We start from the raw sequence: 13,314 nt of genomic DNA on the forward strand, positions 1-13,314 counted from the left end.
ATATCAAGTTTTGGGTTCCCTTTCCAATAATAAAGTTCTTAAAGTTATTTTCCCCCAATAATAAAACATATTTTAGTTTCTATTTCTCAAAACTATAAATTGTGCCCATTATTATTTTTTAACTTAAAAGTTTAGTCTCTACCTTGCATACCATTAAAGTGAGATACAATGAAAAACCTTTAATAGAAAATGACATTTCTTATATCCAAAAGAAGCAGGAAATTTCTCAATGTTTTCATTTTATGTACCTGAAATGCCATCAAATGATGCTTTATGGTAATTCAAGTAGTTTTTTTCCCCCAAAGACATTAATTACTAAAAAAAATCTCATCTCCTCCCAACACATGAGTGATATAACATATGCCCATCAGCAACGCTGGCTGATTAAAGCCCTTAAAAATCAGTATCTTGGAAAGTTAAGCTACTTATATTTTAAATATTAAGTGATAACATATGTAACACAAGACTGTAACATTGCCTTGCTTTACAAATACCATAGATATGTATTACAACACAATGAAAACCTGAATTTACCATCAAAAAGGAAACAATTCAAACACAGATGTCTTCTTTACATTCACACACTATTAACGACAATTGCTACATTCTACCACTGTACTGAATGTTACAGCATAGACTCATATTTATTTAGTTTATGTACATGAAAAAATGAAACCTCTTTAAAAGGCAATATATAAGTACATGATGGTGGCACAACTGACTAAGTACTATAGAGATGCAAATTAACAAAGATATTAGTGAGAAATAGAACAGGAGCCAAGTCAGAGCCTTGTCACAGAGTGCAGAATGAATTCTAGAAGGAATAACAAATATTATAAATAAAGCAAAGTAGGTAAAAACATACAATAAGCAGGTGATCTTAAAAAATGGATCTTGAGAAATCAGATTATGAAAAGCTTTCAAAGTTAGATTTAAGTGTAACAATTTGCTTTAAGTAGGAATAAGGAACCACTTCCTTAGTGTGGGAGAGAATAAGGAGAAAGTATAATGAAGAGGTTAAGAATTGGGCTTTGGTCAATAACTACTATCTCTGTGACCTTGGAATAGTTATTTAAGCTCTTAATCTCCCTTTCGTAAAATCTAAGCAGTAATTATCTACCTAATAAGGGTTTGATGAGGATTAAGTGAAATAATAACATGCTGAGCTGTCCCTTGTACTCTTTGAGTTCAATAATGGTAGGTAGCTGTTAACATTTACTTTAAGGCCTCAAACAGGAAAACAGTGATATAAATTTATTTAAAGAAAAAGAGCTCCTTAGACATTTTAAGTAATTTTATATGATCATCTCTTACATGTAGAGTGAAATATTAATATTTGTGTCTTTGCAAGTTACTATCAGACCCTGAGGAATACTAGCAAATGCTAGATTAGAGCCTATAGTTTTCTCTTTTAGGTTACTACACTTGTTGCTAAAGATCAAATGTTTTAACTCTTATCAAACAGTTTTTTCAAGTGTCAATAAAAGTTCATTGTCTCTCTTCCTATTCCCAACAGGCTCAATTCTAATATATCACAAATTCTCTCTGCTTTGTATTTCTTTTCCAGGCACACAGATAAAAGACATTGGAATTAATGGCTTCTTAGAAGTCTAAACCAAAAGCCTCTGCAGACTCAGAACTGATTTTTAGGTTGTATTTGATCTCCTTGATCAAACTTCAAAGAAAGGGTACATGAATATTTCAGTAAAAAGTAAAAACTAAAATAAAACTGAATGTCAACTTTAAAAAAAAACATTCAGAACTGTCATCCTGAATTTCCCTTGTTTTTCTTAAGAATTTTCAAATTTGACTTTTGAAAATTTCAACTAAATCAACCACTAAAAAGAATTTCGAGCACTTACATTTTTACTTTATTTTTCCAAATCATTATTTTTTGCCCCTGGTTTAAAATCTTTATCTTCCTAAACTAGAAATCCTAAATTCTAGAAAAATATTTTTAGTTTTAATAAAACACATACTTGGCTGAAACAGAAAGAAGGATCTTTTTACCTGGATCCATGGAAAATAATCAACATCTTTTAGATTCAAATGTAAATTACCAGAAAACCAAAGATACAAATCATCTTAACTTTCCTAAAGCCAGTGTCAGTAGGTATTTCTACTTATGACTTATGCAATATGCTTTCCAGGGCCTAGAGAATGAAATGGCCCACTAGAGTTGCAGCTACTTCCTTGAGAAAAGAAGAAAATCAAATCTAAATTTTAAGTCACCTTTAAATATAGTTATTTAATGTTATATACTATCTTCATGAAATTTGTAAATCTGGATTCAAAAGGAACATATTTTAACAGTAACATGTTTTCGAGAATGTTTCTTATTGTAAATAAAGTCCAATCTATAATTTATTACTTTATAAGCAAAAAATTTCCATGCTTCTCCATGTAAATATCTCTTAGCCTTAAAACAGAAAACCCTTAAGCATGAAGGGAGAGGGCCAAATTTATTTATTTAATCAACAGTATATATTGTGCACCTACCAAGTACAGGTATTATTCCAGGTGCTAAGGATACAGCAGGGAACAAAACAGACAAGGCCCTGTCCTCATGGAGCTTACATTTTAATGGAGGGAGACAGACAGAAAAGCAAGAAAATATCCAGTGCGCCAGAAATGATAAATGCTATTAAGAAAAGCAAAGCAAAGTGAAGGACAATAGGGATTCCAGGGGCAGGGGTACTATTTTAAATGTAGTGGCAAGGAGGGTCTCTAGGTAACAAATATGGAAAGATCTAAAGGAAAGGGAATAAACTATGAGGATTTCTGGGGGAAAAGCATTCCAGGCAGAGGAAGCAGTAACTACAAAGGCCCTGAGGCAGGAGCTTCCTAAGTACTTACCTTAAAGAACAGCATGGAGGCCAGTGTGGTAGCAGTAGAGTGATTAGTGTGAACTGACAGGAGTGATCTCCTAGACTAGAGAGAGGGATACTGAGGACATGGGAGAGGAGACAACGGATACAACAAAGGGAGTTCAACAAAAAAAGAGGCAGGGAGATGGGTATGTATGCAAGGGAGTGATTATGATGATGACCATGGAATCTACGCTGGGTAAGGAAAGAAGTGAGAATGTACGAGATACATGAAGGACTGCGAACAAGTGGTTCGATCAACTGATGCAGATCTTAATGAGGGGATGAATAATTCCTGAAGCTGGGAAACTAGGGGGAGTTGGTAGTAAGCTAGTGGAATTCTTAAAAATCTAGATTGGGAGGAAGGAAGAGGAGTTATTTGTGATTAAAACATCTCTAGGGTACAACCACAGGAGTGGGGAGCTCCACTCCCATGCGGAAAAAAGATCAAAAAGTTAAGAGGCTGGGGTAGTAGACAGATCATCTACATGGACACTGAAATAACAAAGAATTAGGACACAGTGTTGGAGAGTGTGAGAGTACATCTAAAATCTTCAAAGAAGAGTGGAGGGATGGGGTCACATGAGGGTGAGGAGAAGTGAAATGCATGACGACAGATAACAGCAAAAGAAAAAAGATAAGTAGATGGTATGGTTTAATGATACAAACTACAAAGCTAGAAATTGTTACGGAGGAGGAAAGATGATCTGGATATGACAGTGAAGAGCCACAGGGACACCTATTCCATCTCTATGTTCAGTAGTAAAAGGGTTTAGGAGAGAAAAGCACAACTACTTAAGAGTGCTAGGGAAGCACTGACACCAGGGTACAGCCAAGTTTCTGTTAGAGTCAGAAGGTGAAGGCAACATTCTGGAAGAAGTTAAGGTTATGAGAGATTTTAATGATGATAGTAAGTTCTAAAAGTACAGTGGGGCTTCGCTGGTGGCGCAGTGGTTGAGAGTCCACCTGCCGATGCAGGGGACACGGGTTCGTGCCCCGGTCCGGGAAGATCCCACATGCCGCGGAGTGGCTAGGCCCATAAGCCATGGCCGCTGAGCCAGCACGTCCGGAGCCTGTGCTCCGCAACGAGAGAGGCCACGACAGTGAGAGGCCCGCTTAACGCAAAAATAAATAAATAAATAAATAAATAAAATAAAAGTACAGTGGAAAAGTTTTGAGAGTTGGGAAAGATAGGAAAATTATGATTTCGGGATGCAAAGAGCCATATGGGGATGAGAATTTGGATACTGAGAAATGATCACACAGTCCTGGGCTTCTTAGTATAAACTGCTAAAACAAGGATAAAGCACATGACCAGAAATATAACAAAAAATAACAATGTAAGAAGGCACAATATAGTATGAGCTAGAGGTTTACATGCCAAAAGTCAGTGACTTACTCCTATTTTCTACACACTGTCCAAAGAAATGAAACAAAAAAGAAATACTGGAATACTGCCTACGGTATCTAGCTAGAATACAAAGCAGGCAGACAAAATGGTGAGGTTTTAAAAAGGGAATACAAACTAGTAAAATAACATTAATTTGTTTTGTCAAACCGGTACTCTGGCCCTAATGATGATTTTTAAAAATAGGTATCACTAGATGCATCATGTGACGAATTATTTTTTTTTTTTTTTTTTTTTTTTGCGGTACACGGGCCTCTCACTGTTGTGGCCTCTCCCGTTGCGGGGCACAGGCTCCGGACGCGCAGGCCCAGCGGCCATGGCTCACGGGCCCAGCCTCTCCACAGCATGTGGGATCTTCCCAGACCGGGGCACGAACCCGCGTCCCCTGCATCGGCAGGCGGACGCTCAACCACTGCGCCACCAGGGAAGCCCTGTGACGAATTATTTTCTCCTCAAAAAGCAAATCAAACATTACGAAATATAGTAGAAGAGGGCTTAAAGAAATGAAGAAGCTATTCATATATAAAATAATAAAAAGACTTGGGTCAAGTTAAATTATATTAAAAATAAAAACAAAACCTCCTTTATTTAGTGCCTGGCTTTTGAAGATATATGGAAAAAATTAAACTAGGCCAGTTAAATATATGCCCATGTTGGCCCATTAGAAAAAAAAAACCAGGGGCTTCCCTGGTGGTGCAGTGATTGAGAATCCACCTGCCAATGCAGGAGACGCGGGTTCGAGCTCTGGTCCGGGAAGATCCCACATGCCGCAGAGCAACTAAGCCCATGCACCACAACTACTGAGTCTGCACTCTAGAGCCCGTGAGCCACAACTACTGAGCCCGTGAACCACAACTACTGAACCCACGAGCCACAACTACTGAAGCCCACACGCCTAGAGCCCATGCTCCGCAACAAGAGAAGCCACCGCCACGAGAAGCCTGCGCACCACAACGAAGAGTGGCCTCCCCTCACCACAACTAGAGAAAAGCCCGTGCGCAGCAACGAAGACCCAACGCAGCCAAAAATAAATAAATTTATTTTTTTAAAAAAAAGCAAAAGAAAAAACTAACCGAAAAAAGAAGAAATTCACCAAACATGAAGAGGATTATCAAAACCAACACAATATAAAAGTTATGAAACAGTACACTAAAATACAAACTTTTCATAATTTATTAGATTGTAATATATAGTAAGTAGTATGGGACAATGTGTTTTTTTTTTTTTTGGCGGTACGCAGGCCTCTCACTGTTGTGGCCTCTCCCGTTGCGGAGCACAGGCTCCAGACACACAGGCTCAGTGGCCATGGCTCACGGGCCTAGCCGCTCCGGGGCATGTGGGATCTTCTCGGACCGGGGCACGAACCCGTGTCCCCTGTGTCGGCAGGCGGACTCTCAACCACTGCGCCACCAGGGAAGCCTGGGACAATGTGTTTTTAAAATTTATACTAGGTGTGTTTGATCCCTGGTCAGAAATCTACCAAATTTTAGACCAGAAAACTAATGTCGTAATTGTGTTAAATGTTTCACTTTGTGTACTAAAAAAAACCTTTAGAGAAAAATGATGAAAAGAAATAGAAAAATCAAAACAGTAAAATAAAAAAGCCAAAAGATCTAAACCAAATAAAGAAAATCAAACAATTCCCTTCTCTTCGGATACTGTAAAGAAGGGTGAATAGTCCAACAACAAATTAAAAATTACAAGAGATTTTCTTATACATACTTTTGTGTGTTCATATGGAATGTCCACAGAAGGGTGATAGCATACTATTGTCCTGCCATCAGATGTCAAAGCAAGCTCTACTTTGCTAAAAAAAAGAATGTTTTAGAAACAGAGTTATACTGTATTCAAGGCAAAATGATTATTAGAGTCATAATTTGTTAATCACCAATCCCTGAAGAATAAATGCCATCATGTCACTGGACTGGCAAACCAGGTACCCATATTACAGGGGACAACTCATACCATCCCACAAAATGTGTCAGCTTAACTACCACAACAAACCTTTACTGCATTACCCACTATTTTATCTAAATTATTCTTCAAATTATTTGTTTTGTTAAAGTTACTTGTTTTCTCAACCTTTGGAAGAGATCTTCATGTTCATTCATCACTATTAATAGAACTTCTTTTCCTTATCTAAAAGCTACCTTCAAAAAGCTGTAAGATTACTTAAATTATTAAAGCCGAAGATCAGCAAAATACATAATCTTCCAGGTAAAGGATCACCTGAATTTCCAATCATAAAGATTGTAGCTGAGCACTTTTTCTAGATCAGCATTTCTCCAAGTGCCTTTGGCATAATGCAAAACACATCACATAAGACTCAATCTTTTCAGGTTCAAAAGTGCTACCTATTTCCTAGTCTTACTTCATCACTATCCTAATACTTACTAAATTTACAATTAAAACTGGTGTCAAGAGGGAAGAAAATACATTTTTACTAAAATTCACAATGAAAACAATGTAACTTAAGAAAACATGTTGTAGTTTCTGCACATAAGACGCTGCTATAGAGATAAAGGACAATATTTCATTCATATGTTATTCCTAGTTCTTAGCATACTGACTAGAATAAGTACCAAATAAATTGTGGTTGAATTAAATATTTGTAATTTAGGATTATTCAATGTTAACAAAAGATAAGATAAATAACTGCTTAAGCTAATACATATGAACCCTAAGAGAAAACCATAAAAAGTATTTAGTTTTTCCAAAAAGCTAAAGAATACTTCAGGAAAAAAAGACAGCATTTCTATCAGCAAGTCTGTCTTACAACAAATGAAGTATTCAGTGAAACACAATGATAATGATTTTTATTTAAACCATTTATAAGCCCAGACACTGGGTAAATAAGATCACTGAAATAATTTTTAAAAACAAAATTAAAGAAAGAATAATCAGAAAAGAAAGCAGAAAATACCAAAACAAGAAATAAAATTAAATCATTTCAGATAGAGCTAACAAACTTTTTTTTTCAATTGGATTTCAATACATACCAATTATAGTCATCTGGAAGAGAAGAATACGTAGTTTTATGACAAACACAATATAAGGCTCCATCTGCAAAAACCCCAAACAGTAAGATGAATTTAGTTAATTTGAGCATATGTCCTCACACCAATGTAAAGCTGGTTTTACTCATTCAACCACTATTTACTGTATTCACTATGAAACAGGACTGTACGTGGAGCTAGAGATTCAACAAGTTAACATCCAGTCCCTGACCTCAAAAAGGGTGCAAGTCTGGTGAGAGAGAGACAAGTAAACAAACAATTCCAATATAAAGATAAGCCCTGTTAGGAAGGGTAAGCATTGGAAGTGAAAGGGACACATGGACAGATTACAAAACAGGAGTATACAGGTTCAAGAATGCTTTTCCAGTGGAGATGATGTTTAAGGTGTTCTGAAGGATGATGGAGTAAGCTGGAGTTGTTAGGGGATGAGTACAGTGTTCCTTGCAGAGGGAATAAAAAGTGCCAGGACCAGAGGAAAGAAAGAACATAAAGTTTCTGAGTATTCTAAAAACTTTAGTGTTGGGAATTCCCTGGTGGTCCAGTGGTTAGGACTCAGCACTTTCACTGCTGGGGTCTGGGTTCAATCCCTGCTTGGGGAACTAAGATCCCGCAAGCTGCACGGCTCAGCCAAATAAATAAATAAATAATATAATAAAATAAAAACTTTAGTGTGACTGGAGTGCATAGCTCATAAAGGGCAAGTGTTTAAGTAATGAAATACAAAATGAACTGTTCAAAATCAACTTTTCTTAATCAAAATGCAACACTTCAAAGCATATTTTCCGTTTTTAGAATACCTGCAAATTCAAGAGCCATAACTTCTTTTTTTAAAGTTTGTAAAAGGTCCCTCTATGTTCAGAGAAATTATGTTCTTTTAAATATAAAGAAAAAATGTAAATGTAGCTCAGTATGGTTAAAAAAAAATTCTGAGTATATCTTGGCTAAAACCAAGGATCAACTTCTCTCAACTGAGCCACTTGCTCCTGAGTATGGAATGCCATCCCCACTTTGTTCAACTACCACTCATCTTTCAAGAGTCAAATGCTACCCTTCCATGAAATCCTTCTCCCCCTTCCTGCCCTACATCTCCATCACAGAAAGAGTTGTCTATTTTACATGTCCCACAACCAACACTCCATATGACATTGCTATACCATCATTGTGTCCTTTTTTTAATGCATCAGTTATTTATATGTATCAAAGATGTCTAAACAAAGATCTGTAAACTCTCCTTTCCCAAAGGATTGCATATACTTAGAGGTCTAAATATAAATTCTTACTCCAATGCATTAAAAGTACCTTAACAAAATTCATTAGTATCATAAAAGATTACTCAGCAAAATGTCAACCCCAAAATTCTATTGATATAAAGATAACAAAATACAAAGAATTAGAAATATAACCTCATCTTTCAAAAGATTTATTAATTTTCAAATATCTGTGCTAGTACTACAGAAGAGCATTTATTAAGATAAATCAGAGGGTAATGTAAAAATCATTTACACATATTTTATTTTCTTGTCTGACACTGTTGGGGATCTTCTTAATTATGTATGAATTAATATTAAAAGCAGTTTGTATTCTCTGAATACACCAGCTAAATGATGTACATGTTTGCTGAAAGAAACAGGGTTGGGTGGCAGAGGCAGGACAGACAGAATCTACCATTCTTAACTAGGCAGGAGGGAAAACTCAAGACAACAGTATTTAGTTCAACAGGAAACTGCAAAATTTGTACTCTGCACTAACTTAGACATTTGTTTGTACCCTCATGACATACATCACATTCTACCACATCATATTCCAGGTATTGTTTCCATAGGTGTCTGTTTCAACTACAAGTCTAAATAAGTTCCTTAAGGCCGGGAATCCCACCTTGTTCATTACTGTGTCCCCTATAGTTCCTACTAATAAAGAAGAGATTGTCAAACTGCCTCTAAAATGTTAATTTCTGCATAATTAATACTTGAAAAATGCATTTGACATTTTATCAAGAGAAAAATTCTACATATGGTTAAGTATCAGAGGTTCTAAATGCATAATTAGAACTGATGCCAAAGTTAACATCAATCAATCCAAATCAACTCAATGTGCTGAAAAGAATTTCAATGAGAGTCAGCTCTCCACAACTCACAGGCTTTTCTTGTTTTACGTATATATTTATACACACACACATTTAATTGCATTTTGACATGATCTATAAAAGCTGATAGTCCCACTTCATTTTCAAATGTTGAATATTTTAAATTACAACAACAAAGGAGGTATAGCAGAAAATATATTGGGAAGACATAGGTTTTGATCATAGGTCTAATTTACCAGATATGCAACTTTGGTTGAGCTTCTGAGGGCAAGAGAACTCAAGTTCCTTCATCTTCAGAAAGAGAATAATGCCACGTGATAGGTAAGTTACTGTAAAATTCAAAGTTGTAAAGACCAAATGACTTAATATGCTTAAAAGCTGTAAAATTCCCACATTGAGTGTATATTTTGGAAGGTTTTAAATGTTCCTTCTGGAATACAGGGAGGCCTTTTTATTTGTGCTCACTGAACTTTCCAATCACAGTTTTGCTTTGCCTCTAATCTTAATGTCCTTCCTTTTCATATAAAATATCAACAGTAACAGTAATAATACTTTACCTTCAATAGTAATAATAGAAATTGTGTAAAACAAGAGGCTTAAGGATGCAAGAAGTTAGGTAGTCATTAATTACTAGGATGACTGAGTGATAATGGAATAATTTTCTGGGGTAACCCAAATTCATTCTTCACTAATCAGATATTTTGACAACTGCGATTCACTGAGATCCATTCAACAAACATTTATTTATCATCTATCATGTATGAGAGGCACTGAGGACACTAAAATAGACACTGTACAAATTTACAATCTAGTTGGTAAAGTATACACAGACAATTTTAACTTACCCAGGGGCAGATGAACTGGTTTGCAGATTAACCTGAGTGAGGACAAATTGCTGTTTCAGGACATGAGCTAGGTAAAAACTGATTACGTCTGAGTTCCCATCAGCCTTGGGGCTGAGTTCCTATCAGGGCAAAAGGAAAACTAAGCAGCAGAGGTCTCTCTCCCAGTTCTCAACAACAACAACAAAATGCTCCTAGGTAATCAAGAGCTGACTACAGTTTTGTTTTCACTATGATTTTAGTGTATACCTACAGTCTCTTGGCAATCTCCTCCTCTGTTTACTTAATTATACTTTCATTTATACAGCTTTTTACCCTAGTCTTCAAACAACTCTTTTCCTCTTAATTCAATAAAAATGTTCAATTACAAATGGTATTCAATAGGAAACATGAAGGAAGCAATTAAGGTCAGGCAGAGATGTGTAAAAAACTTGGCTCACTAAACATGAAAAAGCAAACCTATTGTAGCCTCTAACCGTGTCTTCTTTACAAATGGGAGAATGCAGTTCACAGACAGAGGAAAAGTAAAGTGAAAAGAAGGTTGGTCAGGAAATAAGATTTTAATAGACTATTTATATAGATCAATTTTTGACTATCAAACATGTATTAATAGGCTTTGAAGAAAATATGTGACTACGTTTCTTCAGAAAAGGAAGAAATCACATTTTTTTTTAAATTACACAGAAAAAACACAAAAGAACACACCAAAATAGTAACAATAATCACCCTGTAAGATGGAATTGTAAATTTGCCGTTTGCTAATTTTAGGAACTACTAAAAAAAGCAGTACGTGAAAATATAAATAAGAATCAAACTAGAAAAAGTTCCTCTTTATCAATCCCTCCCTTGCCCTCGGTTAAATCCACTTGTGGTCTACAGAGATAACTTATTTGGTTCACATCTTTTACTCTGCATTTATACATATATACACACACACATATATGGTCGATCATCTTTTAAATGCACAATGAGATCATACGATATATACTCTTCTATGACATACTTTTTCCCCCCTCTATACAGAGATCTTTCCACGTTACACTCCTATACAATAGCAGGCATATACAATAACTACATTAAATGTTCTTCAATTAACATGTATCACTATAATATTTGAAAAAGTTTAAAACTTTTTAAACATTGGACTTCCCTGGTGGTCCAGTGGATAAGACTCCGCACTCCCAATGCAGGAGGCCAGAGTTCAATCCCTGGTCAGCGAACTTGATCCCTCATGCATGCCAAAACGAAGATCTGGCACAGCCAAAATAAATTAATAAATATAAAAAAAAACAAACACTTTTTAAACATTAAAAAACTCACTTACTTTGAATTGGAAATAAATGTTTCAAGATAGTTCTGCTTGATATAGCCCATTTTACTGCTGCCAACGCCATGGTGAATCAAGATGCTTATCAGGTGGTAAGAAAGATGATTTGAAGAGAAACTGCTTTTAAAATCTGCTTCTAAAAAAAGAAAAATTGCTTCTAGGTATACTATTTTCACCCCTGCATAAGAGATAAAGAAAAATCAGTGCTACCTATGATAAATTAAAGTGACACAATACACTGAACACTACAAAATAGGATCACTGCCGAGAACTACAGTTGCGTAACACAAAACCTTTAAACAACTTTCCATTTCCAGGCAATACAGTACAAAAAGCAACATCATCAAAATGTATAGTAAGATCAGAAACCCAAGAACTATGTCCATTACTATTTATCTTAAATGCAAACTTCTCAACACCTAGTGTAGTTCTTTCCATTCAATGAGTGCTCAGCCAATGTGTAATTACTCTTAGAAACAGTCACTCACACATGCTACACAGAGCATTCTCCTTTCATAAAGCAAATGTGTCGGTGTACAACCTCCCAGGTACTATACACAAGATTTTATTACATCTCTTAAAGGGGTATTCTGTTTCTGATTAAATCAAATATTAAACAAGAAGGCCTAGCCTTGGCTTATTAAATACTGACTTGGAGAAACACATATAAACACCCAAAATCCCAAATAAAATTTCACCCTCTTATATAAGCTTTTTAACTTTCCAAGGTGCTTCCACTACCATTCATTTTACTCTCATCCTAATCATAAGAGGCATCTTTATTTTGATTCATGAAGAAACTAAGGTACAAAATTTAAATAAATTACTCCCAAGAACTTCAGAGTCAATCTCTTACAAACTGGAAAAGTTTGGGCAAGTCATTAACGAAGCAACCCTCAGTTCCTTCCACGGTAAAATGGGGGGAAACAACCACAAGCTCCAGGTCTGTTGTGAATAAATGACATACATCACTTGTTTTCAACTGGCCTCGATGACTACCTCCCTCCCACCACCCCCGCACAGTGATAAAAGCTTATTTCATCAGTCTTAGTCGTTGAACTACGCAGGCTGATTCCTTGCAGTGTCGGTACATTAGCAGTGCCATCCCTGAGTACCTACAGTGTGCCTCCTACACTTTACGACCCATTTTCCTATACATTATATGCTCCTTCACAAGTCTGTGAAGTAGGCGTCTCCATTTAAAACACTAAGAAGCGAGGCTCCGAAAGCTCAAACTGTTTACCTGCCACTTTACTGCTGCTTAATAGGTACTATGGGTGTAACGCAAGCCCACAGCTTCTGACCACGAAATAAGAAACAAAACACTTGAGGGGACGTTAGGTCCCCTCTGTCCGAAATCCAGAGGTCACATTATTCACCCCAGAGAGAGAATTCAGAGGGTAAACCCCTTGGCCCGGAATTCAACGCTGGAGCACTAGAGGACTGCGGAGAGTCTGGGAGGGACTGAGGCTTGAGAAACAGGCTACCAGAACCAGACCCCACGGTAAGCGCGCGGCCACACGCCGGCCCTTCTGCAGGACGGACCGAGTCTGGTAATGCCAGAGGCTTTATCTTGCCGCAAACGACAGGTAGGAGACCTCGACAGCTGCCTATAAACTTTCTGGGCTTGCCCAGCTTTTAGGGACTCCTAAACGGGAGAAGGAGAGGGAAATGGTTACCTCGACTGCAACTCACCGCGAGCCCGCCATCTTACCTCAACCCGGGTCCTAAGAGACACCGCTCCACGCGCCTTCCTGGCTCGCGGGGCAC

The 13,314-nt window shown here is 36.8% G+C and overlaps 1 protein-coding gene across 13 annotated transcripts in view; it reads right to left on the reverse strand.

Annotated features, from left to right (window-relative positions):
* The window catches only part of MRPL42 (mitochondrial ribosomal protein L42), a 32,363-nt gene extending 19,049 nt beyond the window's left edge, over nucleotides 1-13,314 (reverse strand). Inside the window, exons 1-6 of one of the 13 annotated variants that reach the window (XM_032646999.1) lie at nucleotides 13,259-13,314; nucleotides 11,542-11,680; nucleotides 10,221-10,252; nucleotides 9,612-9,704; nucleotides 7,275-7,338; nucleotides 5,998-6,082 (exon numbers count right to left, since the gene is read on the reverse strand). In XM_032646999.1, the coding sequence (XP_032502890.1) occupies nucleotides 5,998-6,082; nucleotides 7,275-7,338; nucleotides 9,612-9,704; nucleotides 10,221-10,252; nucleotides 11,542-11,591 (324 nt within the window). In that variant the 5' untranslated portion in view covers nucleotides 11,592-11,680; nucleotides 13,259-13,314. Of the gene's footprint in view, nucleotides 1-5,997; nucleotides 6,083-7,274; nucleotides 7,339-9,611; nucleotides 9,705-10,220; nucleotides 11,469-11,541; nucleotides 11,723-13,223 lie in introns of all 13 variants that reach the window. The other 12 variants (XM_032647009.1, XM_032646998.1, XM_032647010.1 and 9 more) reach the window with 12 other exon arrangements.

Source organism: Phocoena sinus, chromosome 10 (genome assembly GCF_008692025.1).
Source record: "Phocoena sinus isolate mPhoSin1 chromosome 10, mPhoSin1.pri, whole genome shotgun sequence".
NCBI lineage: Eukaryota > Metazoa > Chordata > Mammalia > Artiodactyla > Phocoenidae > Phocoena > Phocoena sinus.